The following is an 18,104-nucleotide window of genomic DNA, read 5'->3' as shown; positions in this document are numbered from 1 at the left end:
CGGTCAAGACTCATAAGTAGCTGTGTTCAAGAATCAACATACTTAACTAGGAAAGTCAATAACACTATCCGAAATTCTAAGTTCCTAGAGAAGCCAATCATTCTGAACTTCAAAGGAAAAAGTGAGATGCCAAAACTGTTCAAAAGCAAAAAGCTACAAGTCCCGCTCATCTAATTATAATTAATATTCATTAATATTCTGGAATTTATAGTATACTCTCTTCTTTTTATCCTATTTGATTTTTAGTTGCTTGGGGACAAGCAACAATTTAAGTTTGGTGTTGTGATGAGCGGATAATTTATACGCTTTTTGGCATTGTTTTTAGGTAGTTTTTAGTAAGTTCAAGCTACTTTTAGGGATGTTTTCATTAGTTTTTATGTTAAATTCACATTTCTGGACTTTACTATGAGTTTGTGTGTTTTTCTGTGATTTCAGGTAATTTCTGGCTGAAATTGAGGGACTTGAGCAAAACTCTGAAAAAGGCTGACAAAAGGACTGCTGATGCTGTTGGAATCTGACCTCCCTGCACTCAAAATGGATTTTCTGGAGCTACAGAACTCCAAATGGTGCGCTCTTAACGGCTTTGGAAAGTAGACATCCAGGGCGTTCCAGCAATATATAATAGTCCATACTTTATTCGGAAATTGACGACGTAACTTGGCATTGAACGCCAAGTACATGCTGCTGTCTGGAGTTAAACGCCAGAAAAATGTCATGATCCGGGGTTGAACGCCCAAAACACGTCATAACTCAGAGTTCAACTCCAAGTAAAGCCTCAGCTCGTGGATAGATCAAGCTCAGCCCAAACATACACCAAGTGGGCCCCGGAAGTGGATTTATGCATCAATTACTTACTCATGTAAACCCTAGGAGCTAGTTTATTATAAATAGAACATTTAACTAGTGTATTAGACATCTTTGGTCTCAGTTTTGTTTTATTCTTCATCTTAGGAGACTATTGATCACGTTTTGGGGGGCTGGCCATTCGGCCATGCCTGAACCTTTCACTTATGTATTTTCAACAGTGGAGTTTCTGCACACCATAGATTAAGGGTGTGGAGCTCTGCTGTACCTCAAGTTTCAATACAATTACTATTCCTTTCTATTCAATTCTCTTTTATTCTTATTCCAAGATATACGTTGCACTTAACTTTGATGAATGTGATGATCCGTGACACTCATCATCATTCTCACTTATGAACGCGCGTGATTGACAACCACTTCCGTTCTACTTTAGGCCGGGCGCATATCTCTTAGATTCCCCAACAAAATCTTCGTGGTATAAGCTAGATAGATGGCGGCATTCTTGGGGATCCGGAAAGTCTAACCTTGTCTGTAGTATTCCGAGTAGGATTCCGGTATTGAATGACTGTAACGAGCTTCAAACTCCTGAAGGCTGGGCGTTAGTGACAGACGCAAAAGAATCAATGGATTCTATTCCAACTTGATTGAGAACCGACAGATGATTAGCCGTGCTGTGACAGAGCATTTGGACCATTTTCACTGAGAGGATGGGATGTAGCTATCAACCAAGGGTGATGCCTCCAGACGATTAGCCGTGCAGTGACAGCGCATAGGACCATTTTCCCGAGAGGATTGAAAGTAGCCATTGATGATAGTGAAGCCCTACATACAGCTTGCCATGGAAAGGAGTAAGAAGGATTGGAAGAGAGAGTAGTGAAGCAGAGTTTCAAGAGGAGCACAGCATCTCCATACGCTTGTCTGAAATTCCCACTCTTGATTTACATAAGTATTTCTATCCCTTTTATTTCTTTTTATTATTAATTATTCGAAAACCCATAAACCAATTTAATCTGCCTAACTGAGATTTACAAGGTGACCATAGCTTGCTTCATACCAACAATCTCTGTGGGATTGACCCTTACTCACGTAAGGTTTATTACTTGGACGACCCAGTACACTTGCTGGTTAGTTGAACGGAGTTGTGAATTCAACTGGTGCCATAATAATGATTTCATACAAATACAAAAGAATATGGATCACAATTTCGTCCACCACGGACCCAACGGCGCGACAGAGCTGATGGCGCGACGAACCCGACGGTGCGACGAAGCTGACGGCGCGACGGATCGTAATGGCGTTCAGGCGTTCTCTTTGTCTCTCACTCTCTTTGACCCTTGATGAGAGTGGAGCTGAAGTGCTGAACTGTGGGTGTGGGACGTGAAAGTGTGAAACGAAAGTGCGAAGGACAAAGGGAATTAAGGTTCACAAAATGTAAAACGGCAGTGTTTTGCTGCACAGCTAAAAAACCGGCCGGGTCCCGGTTCGGTTCGACCGACCGGTAACCGGCCGGTTTGTCGGTTCAACGCCGATTTTCTAATTTTACGATTTTTCTTATTGTTCGAACCGCTTTAGCGTCCGGTTCACGGTTCGACCGGCCGGTTCGAACTGGTTTTCAGAACATTGCATTTGATTTCATTCCATTTGTTCTCTAACGTTTTCGATTCATTCAATTTTATTCCAACCTTTTTTATTTGTATCAAAATTATTCCAAAAAAAATTTAATTTTGCCCCTAACATTTTACATAGAGTTAACGTCCTAGGTAATTTTGACACAAATTGAAGACGTTAGGAATAAAATTGAATGCAACTAAATATTATGAATATTTAAAAAAAAATTCAAATATTAGGGATAAAAAATATACTTTACCCATAAATTTATTATAAATAGAAGAAGTCTTTTTATGATATACAGATTAAATTATCATTTGGCACGTTTAATCTACCCAAACAAAGAAAAGTACAATTTAATCTACCCAAACAAAGAAAAGTACAATTTAATAAAAAGAATACATACCAAAATCAGTGTGTGAGATTCTTAAAATTAGATATTTTAGTCCCTTAAATTTTAAAATACACAGAATAGTCATCAACATTTATTTCCATTAGACAATACACTCTCCTTCCGCTAGTCGCTAACGGTTATTGCTGACGTTGAACGCTAATTCAAACACATGACTATTAAGTGTCTACGTGTGCGAGCTGGACGTACAAAATAATTCTCGAAGAGTTTAAAAAATTTAGAAACATTCCTTTGAATGTTTTAATCTTTTTCAAAAGTCAATGACTTATAATATTTTTATTAAACTGAACAATAAAATATTATTAAAAAATATATAATAAATAAAAAATACAAAAAATAACAAAATACATACTAAAAGATAATTTTATTTACTAACACTAAAATCTCATAAGAAAAATCTTATTTAATCATTAACTTATAATAGTTATATTGAGGTGAGGTAGAAACTATAATACCAATGACAAAATCTAATAGATCATTGTATTATAAAGGTCATTATTTACATACTTATATACTCCTAAGATATTGACACTATATAAACTTAAAAAATATTCCCAAGTTAAAAAAAATTAAATTTTTTTGGCATAATTGTTGTGGTAGCATAAACAGCTTCAACTACAAGCCTATTTTAAACTAAGTTGGATTGGTCTAGTGGTTAGCTGACTAGTCCGCTTAAACAAATAAGGGTCGGGGTTTCGAATATCGCCTTGTGCATGCAGCAATTCATTGGCCAACGACAAACCTTTAAATTGAGCTTCAATCCGCGATGAATTAATCATTGACCTGCCAAGTTAGGAGATACTGTGGAAAAAAAAAACTACAAGCCTATTTTAATATTTTTAAATTTTTCTAGAATTGTTTTGTACATCACTTTGTCTGCGTTTGTTTTTGTGGATAGGATTGAAATATTATGCAAAATGACTAAAATAGACATATCTCTCATACTCTCTTTTTTTCCTTTGTCTCTCACTCCTTTTTTTGGAGACACTCTGTCTAATGTCTAATGTCCATATCTCTCTATCCAAATACTTTTTTATATTTACTATTTATATCTCTATCCACAAAAACAAACACAGCTTTTAAAAATTGATCAATTTGTACACATATAGACACTTAATGACTACATATACGAATTAATGTTTTACGTCAGTAATCATTATTAATGATTAACAAAAATGAATATTTAAAATTATTTTATATATTTTAAAATTTAAAGGACTAAAGTGTACTATTTTAAAAATTTTAGAAATTGATTTAGATAATCAACTCTTTAAAACATGTTTATCCTATTCTTTTTCATATAAACATACCAAAAAAAATTTAAAAACACATTCTCATTCTTTTCTTTCTCTTTCTTCCTCTCCACTTTCATCCTTCAATCCAACTAAAAAGGCATAAAAAAAAGGAAAATTAATCTTTTTCATTTTTTTTAACACTTGAGAAAATAAATGTAATCTCTCACTTTTAATTCTATAAATAAGATCAAAATTAAATAGAAAAGAGAACAATGAATAATGAAATCCTACATTAAACACTATCCAAATTTTTTTTTTTACTTAAAAGCATCCGCCCCTAAAAAAAGTGGCCGGTTATTTTGGGTTGGCGTGTGGTAGGCTGGTAGCACACTAAAATCTGGGAATTACCAAAAAGTGATGTAATTTCATTTTTTGTTTTATTTGGCTAGTTACATCATATCTCCAAACATTCAGATAATATGCAAACATGGGGTGAAAGGGAATAATCTATCAGATGATACACCAAGATAACAGAGGGACGCAAGACCAATAAGAAGAAGAAATGTACGTCATATCCTGCGCTACCTCTTCTTATCCTGCGCTTCCTATTCGAGCTTCAGCGGCAACCAATGGTGTTCTTTCTGCCTCTCGGGTTTCACTTCCTGTCACTCATAGTGCCATTGCCAACCCTTTTGTCCCCGAGGTACTGCTATCACTACTGCTACTACTCTCAAGTACAGAACATCACTTCTTTCACCGTTTTTTTATATTATTACATAAGAACTTTTACCCTCTTCAAACCTAGAATCTCACTGTACCGTCTTGTTGGTTGTAAACTGGGAAGCATTGAACAGTGTGGAATATGGCAGCAAGTTATTTAGAATTTTAGATTAATTTGTACAGACTGTAAAAGAATGTTTCAGCCAATAGAAATTTTGGACGATGAGAAATCATGGTTGGTAGTTATTTAATTTGATTTGGTAGTTCTTTGAATTTTTAGTCCTGAAAATTTTAACCGGAATCAATTTAGTCCTGAGGTTTAAAATGAATTGGTTTGGTTCCCAAATTTAAAACACAAGTGTTTTGGTCCCCTCACTATTTTGGTATTGACGTTGTTACTTTGGTGCTTCTGTGGACTGTAACGGAGTTCAATATAGGACTGAGAAAATTGAACTCTTAGGACAGATGATTTTGGTAGGAAACCTCTGTGAGCTCTCCCACTAACAATAATCATCACTAAATATATGTTTACTTTTTTTAACCGAGTGGAACATGAGTTAACATGACATCGTGTTTCTTTTATTATAGAGAACAATGAATTAAATATGTGTTTTTTTTTTACATTATAAAATTGCTTTAAGTGGTCTTTTTCCCTCTTTCAGCAGGAGGGGAAGGGTTAGGGTTTAGGGCTTACACGACAAAGTTGATGCTAAATGTAAAATTTTCCAGTGATTTGTGCAGAACTCCCTGACTTAGTAGGACAAGAATCTGCCATTGTTCATTTTTGTTGCAAAACCAATTGCTTAAATCATGATCAATCAATTTTAATCCTGGCTAGGTCTTTTTGGTGAATTCTAATGTATGTGGAGATTGCTGTCCATTTTCATGCTTAGTAAACTTATAGATTGTGCAGGTACTGTAATGGATTTTTTTGTGCAGTGCAGGTTGTGGAAGCAGTGGATGCCTTGCATTCGGAGTTCAGGGCTGTGGATTATTTGGTTGCATTCAATAGCACCCGTGTACTAAAGGCATTCCAGAATGCTCGACTTGGATCTCATGTAACAATGCACTTATACTTCAATAAGCAGTTTTTGCATATGTTGATTTATCATTCGTAATCATCTGACATTAGTTCAAAAACAAAAATTCATCTGATGTTGTTATAATAATGTAGGGATAACTATTTTCTGTATTTTGGGATCTAATTGATTGTTATCACACCTACTTATATCAGCACTTTGGTGGTTGCACTGGTTATGGTCATGATGAAGCTGGGGGGCGAGAGGCTCTTGACCAGGCCTTTGCTGAAATTTTTGGGGCTGAATCTGCTATTGTGCGATCACAGGTTCTGTTTTCTCTGTGTTAAATACAATTAGTTCTTACTTTGTACTTTTTAACAATTTTGAAGTTACACTGTTTTCATATGAACAGTTCTTCTCAGGTACTCATGCTATCACATGTGCTTTATTTGCTCTCCTAAGGCCTGGGGATGAGGTAACATTTTTCATCTTTCTTTGACTTATTCATAGTCTTATAGAGTGCTCTATTGAATTTATTCTTGGAGTGCAGTTTAAACTAATATAGCTGTCAGTTATTGGCAGTTGCCGGCGCACCATATGATACCCTAGAGGAAGTAATTGGGAAAAGGGACTCTGGTGGACTAGGTTCCCTCCAAGATTTTGGGGTGAAGTACAGAGAAGTTCCAGTATGCAGATAGATTGTTATTTCCAATTCTTGTTTTCAACTCATCAGCCTTCTTTTTTACACTTCGCTGACATTTTTCCAATAGCTTGCTGAGGATGGTGGACTTGACTGGAATGCATTGACAGTTTCTGTCAAGCCCGGAACAAAATGTGCACTCATACAGAGGTCATGTGGTTATTCATGGCGTCAGAGTTTGAGTGTTAACGACATAGGAAGGGCAATAAAAATAATCAAAGTAAGGTTCTAAATTTTGGATTTATGGTCTTTGATTCTTATTATTTAATTTTATTTGTTTCTGTAAAATAGGATATGTTATTAGGTAAGAATTGAAGTGACGAGGATAAGGTAGTCCTACACAATATATTGGGTTGCCAAAGGAGAACTGGAAAACAAAAAATAAATAAAACTTCCCATAGAACTCCGTGATGGACATTATCGTGTTTATCTTGTCTATAATCTAAATATAAAAAGTCAAGATCATCTTTGTTGCATAAAATACACCCAACTTAGTGCCTGCCAAAAAAGAATCTTGTCCAGAATCTTATATGAACTTTGAATATTGAATTATAGGCACTATTTTTATCATCATTGATTTTTTCTTTGCTTAGTTTGAATTATACCTTATGCTTGCTTGTCAACCATCCTATGTCCTAACTGGTGCATGTTAAAACTTGAAATGCTCACATGTTTGTATCAAATCATTTTTGGTTTACTGTGGCTAAAATTCGAGAATGATAGAACTATATTTGAGTTATACTGTGTGCTGTTTTCGAGTTTCTTTGTTTTTGTTATGTATGTTTGGATTGAGTTATTTTGCATTCAAAGGACAAAGGAGCTTATTATCAAAAGCTCTGGGTTGTTCCAATTCAAGCTACTAACACAAACATGAATTGTTCCTGTTAAGCTTATTTCTTCCATCCACAACTTCTGTAAATTTTCTTGTTCACATGGGTGATCTATTTTTTAATGTGGAGATCCAGAGCCGAGTTAGATACCAAAGAAGCATGTTAGGATCTTAACATAGAAGATATTATCTCAGTAATTGATTAATGATTAATCTATGTGCTTCTACTATGACTTTGTCATAATCTCTCATCAAATGTATATGTGCAGAACCTGCCTTCTCAGTTGAGGTGTAAAGCAAGAGAGCAAAGTGACATTAATAGTTTTACGAGTGTATAGTAGAAGATAGAGTAATAGAATAGTTAGGCCTCTAAAGAATTTTGTGATGGTCTTAGAGTTCCTAAGAGAAAAATAAAGTCCAAGTGCTTAAGGAATTTTGCGATGGATTTATAGATCCTTAAGGAAAAAAGGTACCAAGTAAGTTTTTGAAGAATTGTAGCACTAAACATGTTTCATTCTTTTCTTAGTCTCCCTTTCCCCCCCCCCCCTCAAAAATATATTGATTTTTTACCAAGTAATAGAACAGGGAATTTTTGAAGAAGTTGGAATCCCCCCCCCCCCCCCCCCCCCTCTCCTCCCTCCCTCCCTCCCTCCCTCCCTTAGGAACCCATAAGTCCATTGCAAAATTCCCTGAGAATTTGTTATGTTTTCTCTTAGGGATATATAAGTCCTTCTAAAAATGTTTCAGGTACCTAGTCGTATTACTCTAGAAGATATTACTTGGATGGCTGCTCATGTAAACTCTTTCCCCATTGTATTTTTTATTCATGATATGATGCGCCTTCAACTTATATGTACAGATGCAAAACCCTGGATGCTTAGTCATGGTGGACAACTGCTACGGAGAATTTGTTGAGAGCATTGAACCTCCCATGGTGGTATGTGATAATTTGACATATTTCCTGGTGCTTTACTCCTAGCACTGTGATGTGTTGCTGTATTACATTGTACATTCATGAGCAGGGTGCGGATTTGATTGCTGGCAGTTTGATAAAGAATCCTGGTGGAACAATTGCACCATGTGGTGGATATGTTGCTGGGAAAAGGAAATGGGTCGAAGCAGCTGCTGCCCGGCTTTCTGCTCCTGGGCTTGGGGTGGATTGTGGTTCAACCCCTGGTGATATCATGCGAGCCTTTTTCCAAGGATTATTTCTTTCTCCCCAGATGGTCGGGGAAGCAATCAAGGTACTCAATTCTTTGATTTAGGAGAGATTGTGTTTGTCTTGCTTTTAGTTGGTACTGAGGATTTTTCCATGTAAAGGGTTCCTTCCTAATTGCTGAAGTGTTGGCATCTAAAGGCTATAAAGTGCAACCACTCCCTCGTGTACCTCGCCATGATACAGTTCAGGTTTTGCTATTGACTCTGTTGTATTTTCCCTTTAAATGAAATATTGTTGTGTGTGTGTGTGTGTGTGTGTACATGTGGAAATAGATCCATTTACTCTGTTTTTTTTTTTATTAACATTGAAATATTGAATATTATCAATCATTCAACTGTTAAATCATGTGATTTGGCTTAGCTATCAAGCATATTAAATTTAGAAAAATAAATAAATAAATAAAAGATGGACATAGTCTATGATTGCCTACATTCTCAAAAAAGCACATTTGTCAAAATAAATTTGGACTATCAGATTGATTTTGTATATGATATGAAATTTTATAGTTTCAATAGGTTTAATAGAAAGAAACTTTCAATTCAACAATTAGAATAATGAAATTCAATGCCGATAAAATTTATGCTCAGATTAAGTAATGCCAAGATTTACAACGCTACAGTAAGTAAATCCGACTCTTAATCCCACAGTAAGTAAATCATATAAAATTATGATATACACTTGTCACATTTCATCCCTTTCAAAATATAAGTTGATCTTGGATGAATATTGAATTTAATCTCCATTATTAATAGGCTGTACAGCTTCGAAGTCGTGAGCATCTCCTTGCTTTCTGCGAGGCTGTTCAGAGAAGCTCTCCTGTTGGTTCGTATACCAAACCAGTTGCTGGTACCACTCCTGGATATGCATCAGAGGTGAGATCAGATTTTCATTGCACAAATATTTTATGTTTTTGACCTAGGAATGAATCATCTCGATTTAATTTTTAACTTGGCAAGATCAAGTTTGATCTCGCACAATACGATCTTTAGGTGAGACTCAAACAAGACATATGATACCAAAAAATGCATAGCCAGATATGACACTTGATCTTGTTCAGTGAAAGATCGAACCAAGAAGCAAGAGGATTCATTCGCTTTGTGCGTTTTCACATTCTTATTTGTCTATCCCAAAAGATACCAAGTAACTCTTTTTGCATCAAACTCAGGTAATATTTGCCGATGGAACCTTTATTGATGGGAGCACCAGTGAACTTTCATGTGATGGACCTCTTAGAGAACCATTTGCCGTATTTTGCCAAGTAATCATACATTGAGTTGCTATGAGAGTTATCTTCTTGACGCTAACTTATGATCTTAATTTTGTTTGCCAAAAATGCAGGGTGGCACCCATTGGACTCAGTGGGGATTAGTCCTTGGAGAAGTTTTGAAATCTTTATGATGGATGGAGTATAAATCTCACTTAAGTATAGCTTATACAACATATTGTTATGGCATTCAAAGGATTACATGATTCATATTGCTACCATGACACTGAACAGGAATTAATTCTGTATAACAAGATCTTTGGATTTTACTGCTCGAGAATTTCAAATGAAACATTTAAGAGTTCTGGTTCAGCAGCAATATGGCATATACGTTCCACTGTTCCAGTATTGTCTTATGCCACTAAAAGAAAATATGTCTAAAAACTTGATTGTTGCTCCGAAATTTTAGGATTTAGAATTTAAAGTTTTTATACATAGAACTCTTGGATCGGAGTTTGATTCTTTGTACATTTGCTCAATCTATGTCAATTTTGACAAGAATTGTGTAAGTTCAAATATTATGTTCTCAAGCCCATGTGATGATTAGTAGTTTAGCATTCCTAAAACAAAAACTTATACTATCGGACATCTTTGCTCTGGAATGCTACTATAACAATTGTTTCTTAATGCCAACTCTAGAGCCGTTACAAAACATGGAAATAACAACATAAATGAGCCATGTCAATTAAAGGTAAGAGGCCAATGATTGCAAGAAGCAACGTGATATATTAATATAGAGCCAAAGCTTAACTAAAAAGAGCTAAATGCTCACTGGTCATGCATTACATGCCATTGCCAAACTGCTTATATATTACTATACAAACTTAAAAACAAGCCTTTCCTTCATGTCTTGGTCTTCTAATGTGATTACCAAACTAGCAACCGGAGCTCTATTTATCGAGAGACAAAAGAAAAAGCAAGAAAAGCAAAGCAAACAGGGTTAGTTGCTTCAAAAAAGGCCTAAGATATAAATATAAATTACTTGGGTACAATATATCAAGCTAAATTAAAATGCTTGAAGGCTTCATCAAGCTCACATTGAAGATAATAAAACTGATTCTACAAAATCTAACCATGGTTAATTGAAAATTTTTCACAAAGACAGCCCAGCAAAAAGTAGCTCCAGCTCCTCCTCTTGTGATACTGTTCTCTGAGGTAACAGGGTAACTTGTTAAAAATCAAATACATTATGAAACTTAACAGGTTGTTAATAGTGAGTCATACAATAAAACTACATAGAGTAGATAAACACGAACTGAACCAGTCTACCTGCATCGTCATAAGTTGCAGAATTTTATTAAGAACCCTCCGACGATGAACAACATAGGTACTGTTTGCAGGCAGTTGGCTCATTCTCTTCATTTCTTCATCAACTGCAGCCTGTTTTTTCTCGCACCATGTTGATTTATGTTGTTCAGGCCGGCCAATATCTTCAATATCCATTTGATCAAGGGTATTGCCACCCTCTTTATGATCAACCATATCCATGTTTCTTCCAAAATTACCAAATATCAATAAAAACAAATTCATCAAGCAAACAAATGGAAAGCAAAATCTGAAAGGGCGCAATATAAGTATATAACCTTCTAAATTACACTTTTTTGTTTTTGATATTGGAGTAGTAATGGTGTTTTTTTGAAATGTGGACTGTTGGGCGAGTTATTCTCAAATGTGGAACTATTTAATTAGAGAAGTAGAAATCGGACCATCCGATTTGTTAAAGGTACAGAAATCGGACCGTTCGATTTGTGAGAGGTACAGAAATTGGACCATCAGATTTGTGTTAAAAAAATAAAAAATTTTGAGGTACAGAAATCAGACCCTCCTATTTATGTACCTTCCACAATTTTAAAAAACACCAAAAATTACAATGTTAAGGTATATCACTACTTTTATTTCTATACCCAAGAAAAAGAGCCAACACACAGCAAGATGTGTTCCAAAAATGTTTCAGGGTCTCAATACAACCTCAGAATATAAATTTATTGAGAACTAAAAGCCAGAGATAACATTCCAGATTTCCAGTGGTCCATGAAACGAAGGCAACTACTTTCAAAAGTTACAAACTGAAAAGCCTAGTCAACATGTATTTTGTATCAACCAAATCTAACAACAACAACAACAAAGCCTTGTCCCACTAAGTGGGGTCGGCTTATCAACCAAATCTACCGAAGGGTCATTTGCAAACCATTTGCCATATGATAGAAATTTTTATTTAAAAAAAAAAGCTATTTTTTAATAGCAGAAATGACAATTTTATTTCGATTTACAACTCCACCCCCACGAATTAAGAGAATCAAAAGATGAGGACCCAAGCAGCAGCAGAATATTAAGATCAAGAGAAAAAGAAAAATTGGTCCTTGACTTTTTAATTCAAAGACAAATAAATCCATGATAAATTGAAAATACAAAAATGCCCCCTCACTTTCTAAAATATGAGATATTTAAGTCGGGACTTATTTATCTTTCTCTCTAACATTAATATCCTTTGGCAAGGTGAATGCTTCAAGTTGAATAAGAGAGTAGGATGAAATTTTACCATCTGGCTCAACAGCTATATTAAAATTTCAAAGCTATATTAAAATTCAAGTGCAGTATATAGAGCCAATGTAGAAGTAAACAAGATCAAATTCAAATTAAACACTTGTATTAATTTGAAGAGCTTAGCTTTCAGCAAATGACAGGTTACGACTAAACTAAGGTTTTTCAACCATAGCAAAGGCCTTGAACAAACTTCAAGTGAATTAAAACTTTAAATCCTTAAATGATTCAGTCTTTATACTCCATCTATCATTCTCCCTATATATTATATTTCAATTAACTTAAAACGTGAAAATTACAATACAATTTTCGCACAAAAGAGTCCAACAGGTAAACCCATGAAGTTAAAATACCGACAGAAACAGAGTGAACCAGTGAATAAGTTACCAACCTATTAGACTACGCATTTTTCTTTGTTTAAATTAAATTAAATATAGGGAAAAAAAAAGAAGTAAAGAAATGTTGAAACCCTAACAGCAGAAGAAATAGGAAACTTACAAGGAGAAACAGAGAAGACGAATGATGCTATCTGTGTCGCTGAATTTCGAAGCCTTGGTGGATGCCCTTTTTCTTTGATTCTCACCGTTAGAAAGAAGATGATTCGCAGATTAAACGACGTTGCGTGCCGCAATCCATTTACCGGGTATCAAGTATTAGAATTTTTTGAAATACTTTCTATTCCATTCAGATTTCTAATTTTTTTTTCATTTAACTCCATTTACGGGTGGCAATAAGTAAGGTATGGTAAGATTTAGAGTCAACTCTAACTCTTAACGTATTTTATCTGTTTTTAATCCATGAGTACTTGATTTACCTACAGATTATAAAAAGATGCGATATTATTATATAATTTGATGATAATCTAAAATAGAATTAATTTTTATGTAAAAAAAATATTAAATTATTAATTAATGATTTTTTTTAATAGCTAAAATTTTTTTACATTTAATAACAAATCTTTAGTTCAATATACACACATATATAGGATACGGGTTGGTCGGGTAGGATTGAGACTAAACCCGCACTCTATATAGGTACAGGTTGGTCGGGTAGGGTTGAGACTCAACCCGCACCCTAACCGACCCGTACAAAAATTCTATCCACACCCTACCATATTCACTGTAAATCGGATTGACAATCCTACTCGACCAATTGAGTATCACGAATAGAGTGCATGTTGCCACCCCTAACTCTATTTTTTGTTTATAAATCAATTCTTTACCATTAAACTTTGAAATATAAACACAAACTATAATAAATAAAAATAAACCATTAAAATAGATAGAAATTCAGGTGCAGTCAACTTCATATAAAGTTGATAACGGAGAGCTATTAGATAAAGATTTAGTCAAATCAATCAAATTATTTAATGTCTCTCAACTATCAACTTTACGTAAAAGTGACTGCACTTAAATTTTCATCGTTAAATAATATCTGAAAATTTATAACATCGACAAAAATAATTTTAAAAAATACAAATTAACAAATGAACCTTGGAAAAATTTAAGAGGCTACGAAAATAAAAATGATATATTTTATAAACGATACATGCTTTTTATATTTAACAAATAATTTAATTTTAGATTTTTTGTTTTTACTAAATTTTTTCATTCACAAAAAAGAAAGATATTGCAAAAAAAAAAATTCATTTAACATAAAGCCATCGAATTTTAAGAATTAAAAGTTATATTCTACTAATTATACTTGTAATAAATTACATCAAATAATTGATATTATTAAAGTAGATGAAAATACAATGTTATCAACTTCTGGAATTGAAGATCTATTTAAAGATTCATCTTTAGCAACACAACCTTCAATTACAGAGATACCAAGTCTAGCTCTAGAAAAATTACAAAGACGTCAAAAATGATATCATGAGCCTCTTTGTTAATTTGATTTTAGGGAGTTGAACTTGATATGTTCTCATTATTTGATGTGCACACTCTCACACAACAAATTCTTAATTTATTTAAACATATTTGTAGTAATGAACCCAAAGCAAAACTTCTACCTTCTTCGTTCACTAATACACCTTATTCAAGTATGAGTTATAATCCAATCGGTTTTGTTAGGTGGATAATGACTTTTGTAAATAATATGAATAATAAGCTATAGAATTAACCTAATAAATTAAAAAAAATATTTCACTCCCAAATTACCTCATAAACGTTAACATTAGGATAATCATCTACAAACCTAGTGAATTGAATATCTAGCCATTGTTAATTGTACATAAATAAATTAAATAAAAAAATAACCATCTAATTAAAAATAATAAACATAATCATCTGCATACCTATTAAATTGAACATCTGATATATCTATTTTTCACATTATTTAATATTTTTATTGTTTACCTATCCTTTTTCTAATTCAATACAACATAACAAGTGAATTTACTTATTGTCCACTATCCTAAGATGTGTTATTTTGTTTTGGTCTATGAATATAGTGAATCAAAATAGTCAAAGTCATGAGTTTTTCTAAACACAGTTTAGTAATCAATTTCTAGGGTTTCGGTTGTTTACAAGCATACATTAACATAGTTTAATAATGTAAAGTCAAAACAATATCTTGAATATGATTTTATCTAACTATTTTAGATGGATGTTAGAGCAACATGACATCTCCATTTTCTACTCATCAACAACAACTTGCTATGTTGGCACAACAACAGTCTCTTCGATCTAATGGCTGATACAACAAAATCTACTAGTGGGGATTCTAAGTACCCTACTTGTGCACAACAACTTGTGTCTAATACTCCTCTGCTAGCTACCCAATGCCTGATGTGATGGTAATACTCCTTGTAATCTTTAAATAATTTAGTTATTGATCTGTTCTTACGTATCCTCTGATTTATTTCTCTTCAATTTTCATTCTAGTTAAGACGATGAACAATATAACAGTGCATCAGTAGGCCCAACTAGGTACAAAATTATATTAGTTCGTGTGCTTGAAATTAATAGAAATTTTATTTGAATTTTACCTTGTTAAAAGTGGTTAATTAGATGAAGAAAAGTTGGAAGATGATGATGTTATTTCCAAACTAATTTCCATAGCAATGCACAAGTGAAATATATTTTGGGACAAATAATTAGAAACACTTTCTTTTGATATTTTTCTTACTACTAGTTAGGTTTATCTATTTGTTAATACAAAATTCGACCAGTCTCAATTCAACTATTATAGAATTAGATAGACGTCGACTGGATTATATAAGTTGGATAAAAAAATATAGATAAAAAATCAGTTGATGGCACATGATCCAAATAGATAGACCAGTACCGAATGTGGGGTTTGGCAACCAAGAGATGAGAAAACAGTGGAATGTCCAAATTGAAAAACAAGGTCATTTAGGGTCAAGGCAAGGTTGTTGCGTGGCTCGAGAGAAAGGGAAAAACCAGATCGTAGGAAGTCAGATGGTGGAAAAGAAAAAGCCTTCTGCAAATTTATGCTTGTAATCTATAAATAGAAGAAGTCTAGAAAGAATGAGGAACTTCTATCTGAACACTTCATTATCATATAAAACTCTACAAAATTTAAGTCACACTAATGCCATAAAAAACTATAGATTGCAAGTACATGTGAGTGTTTAGAGTCAATTTTTAATTTATTTTGTTGCATTCCTTTTTTTTTTTTCAGGTATTATAATTTCTTTTAAATTTTCAATTTTATTTGTTGTTTTATTTAAAAGTTCTCATTTATTTGTCAACTTTTCATTTGTTTTATCTTTATATTTTTATGTTATATTATTCCTTTTCTTTTAAGTATTTTATTTTCAAGTTTTACTTCCTTTCTTCTCTAGTTTAAGCTTCATTTATTTTTTTGTTTCGATATAAACACTAAGAAAATTTCAGATTGAGCCCATTCTTTTAAGAGGAGTCATATCTACTTCTCGAATTGAGATTTTGATACAAGCTTAATTCGACACCCTATCGAGGTAACAAATAATCAAGTAAAATAAATTGGCACGCCCGTTAGAACTCGAATTAAGTTAATGTGTCAAATTTTGCATGCAATTTTGCAGTGACAAATTAATAATGTCTGATAGAGCCTCTATTTCAACTGATATGTTGAATAAAGATATTGGAGAACATACAAGAGGCTCGGAGATAGACGTTCCGCAAGTAAACACCTCAAGTCGAAGGATGGATCCTGTGATAACAAAAGAAATTTCTTCGATTGTGACCACTACGTGGCCTTTATATGGGTTACTTCCAAATAATTCTCCACCATTCAAAAATTCCAATATAGGATATATGGGAGGCATGGTCACTACAAGGAATAACCCCTTATATAACCCTACACCTACTCAAAGTTACCCTCCAATGGATATAACAACTAACTATAATCCTAATGTGGTAAATTATAATGCTTATCAATATTTGATGAATAACCTCCTATATTTGAGGTTAGTTCCTATGTTCTCGCAACTTACCTTAATGATGCTAAATGTGTTTCCGATACAAGGCACAGCGACAACCTCCACAAGGTCGCCAACTGGAATAGGACGAGGATTTATATTTTTGGAGATGTCGAGACAGGCTCCAATCAGGACCACATCTCTAAATACAGTCAAATCTTTGGTTGTGTTTCGACAATAAATAGAAGATAGTCATCATGATCTAGTAAATATGCTCACACAACAGATGGCTACAGTTTTAAATCCAATAGTAAAAAATAATAGTGCAAGAATAGAGAAATTAGCTCAACGGATCGATGATATATTGCAGGGACAATTAATCGACCGTTTGCACCATCCATAGTGGAGTGCATGGATCGCATGCAAATTATCCTTAAGTAATTTTAAACAGAAGAAATCATCCAAACATGGTTGTAAACGAGGCTAAAGCAAATAATGCTGCTTAAGCTTATGGTCAAAACATAACCCAAGCCGTCGAACAAATCTTATATAGGGCATGATTTAATATAGGGGTGACGAATCAACCTTATTTTATCTCTCTATTTTCATATTATGTTTTGCAAGTTGAACTCCCTTTGGGGAATCAAAGCCCCAAAATTCCTCACTAAATTTGCAGGTGAAAGTGAAAAATTGACTATCAAGTATATAGCTCGTTATGCAGTCAATTGGGGAACTAGCAGATAATGAATATTTGAAAATGAGATATTTTTCTTCTTTCCTGACAAAAAATGCATTTACATGGTTTTTAAAGTTGCAACCTAACTCGATCCATAGTTGGGTCTAATTAGAAAGAAGCTTTCATGATTATTTCTTTAGATGTGAAATGAAAGTGACTTTATCTTATTTATTTACAATAAAGAGAGAAAAGATAGAATCAATCGATGACTATCTCATGCGATTTAAGAATATGAGAAACAAATGTTTTACTCATATACCTGAACCTGAGGTAGTCAAGATGGCAATTAATGGCCTTGATTTTAATATTCGAAAGAAATTAGTAAATCAATAATTTTTAGACTTGGCTCAGTTAGCTAATAAAGTACAATAGATTAAAAAATTATGAAGGTTGTGGTAGGCTTAGAGAAGGGGGGGTTGAATCTATACCTTCATTTTAAGTTGTTGTTATGACCCTTTTTAAACAAAATTTCAATTCTGATTCTGTTTGAACTCAGCAGCGAAAATTTATGAGACAATTTATTTTTGTCTCATGAATATTAGAAAATAGAACTCAGCAGAGAAGAGAAAAGCGAACACCAGCATGTATCCTGGTTCGGTTGCCTTGTGCTATGCAATCTACATCCAGTCTCCTCCACAATTATGGAAG

General features: G+C 33.8%; 2 protein-coding genes across 4 annotated transcripts; one reads left to right on the top strand and one right to left on the bottom strand.

Annotated features, from left to right (window-relative positions):
* The first annotated feature begins 4,499 nt into the window (after nt 1-4,499).
* On the top strand, nt 4,500-10,399 carry LOC130969076 (uncharacterized). Of its 3 annotated transcripts, none has more exons than XM_057894655.1 (12): nt 4,501-4,762; nt 5,724-5,837; nt 6,014-6,124; nt 6,211-6,273; nt 6,371-6,463; nt 6,569-6,718; nt 8,187-8,264; nt 8,350-8,571; nt 8,648-8,734; nt 9,299-9,418; nt 9,712-9,804; nt 9,885-10,399. In XM_057894655.1, the coding sequence occupies exons 1-12, from the start codon at nt 4,622-4,624 to the stop codon at nt 9,942-9,944; spliced, it is 1,332 nt and encodes a 443-aa protein (XP_057750638.1). In that variant the 5' UTR covers nt 4,501-4,621; the 3' UTR covers nt 9,945-10,399. The 3 variants fall into 3 exon arrangements, with proteins under 3 accessions (XP_057750639.1, XP_057750638.1, XP_057750637.1); XM_057894654.1 differs by having other exon boundaries at nt 4,503-4,762; nt 6,371-6,484; XM_057894656.1 differs by lacking the exon at nt 9,712-9,804 and having other exon boundaries at nt 4,500-4,762; nt 6,371-6,484.
* Nucleotides 10,400-10,470: 71 nt separating this feature from the next.
* Nucleotides 10,471-13,063, bottom strand: LOC130969077 (uncharacterized). The gene is made up of 3 exons (XM_057894657.1): nt 12,850-13,063; nt 11,080-11,302; nt 10,471-10,960 (listed from the first exon to the last, which is right to left on the bottom strand). Exons 2-3 carry the CDS (start codon nt 11,296-11,298, stop codon nt 10,904-10,906), a joined length of 276 nt encoding a protein of 91 aa, XP_057750640.1. The 5' UTR covers nt 11,299-11,302; nt 12,850-13,063; the 3' UTR covers nt 10,471-10,903.
* Between the last annotated feature and the right edge of the window lie 5,041 nt (nt 13,064-18,104).

Source organism: Arachis stenosperma, chromosome 3 (assembly GCF_014773155.1).
Source record: "Arachis stenosperma cultivar V10309 chromosome 3, arast.V10309.gnm1.PFL2, whole genome shotgun sequence".
In the NCBI taxonomy this organism is placed as follows: Eukaryota; Viridiplantae; Streptophyta; class Magnoliopsida; order Fabales; family Fabaceae; genus Arachis; species Arachis stenosperma.
Note: the sequence above shows the minus strand (reverse complement) of the source record. Positions and strands in the feature narration are given on the sequence as shown.

Coding starts and splice junctions, on each gene's coding strand:
- LOC130969076 (XM_057894654.1), top strand. CDS start 4,622: ATGTACGTCATATCCTGCGCTACCTCTTCTTATCCTGCGCTTCCTATT. Junction 6,719..8,186: donor GGGCAATAAAAATAATCAAA/GTAAGGTTCTAA, acceptor TTATATGTACAG/ATGCAAAACCCTGGATGCTT. Junction 8,735..9,298: donor CTCGCCATGATACAGTTCAG/GTTTTGCTATTG, acceptor CATTATTAATAG/GCTGTACAGCTTCGAAGTCG.
- LOC130969077 (XM_057894657.1), bottom strand. CDS start 11,298: ATGGATATGGTTGATCATAAAGAGGGTGGCAATACCCTTGATCAAATG. Junction 10,961..11,079: donor TGCAACTTATGACGATGCAG/GTAGACTGGTTC, acceptor CTGTTACCTCAG/AGAACAGTATCACAAGAGGA.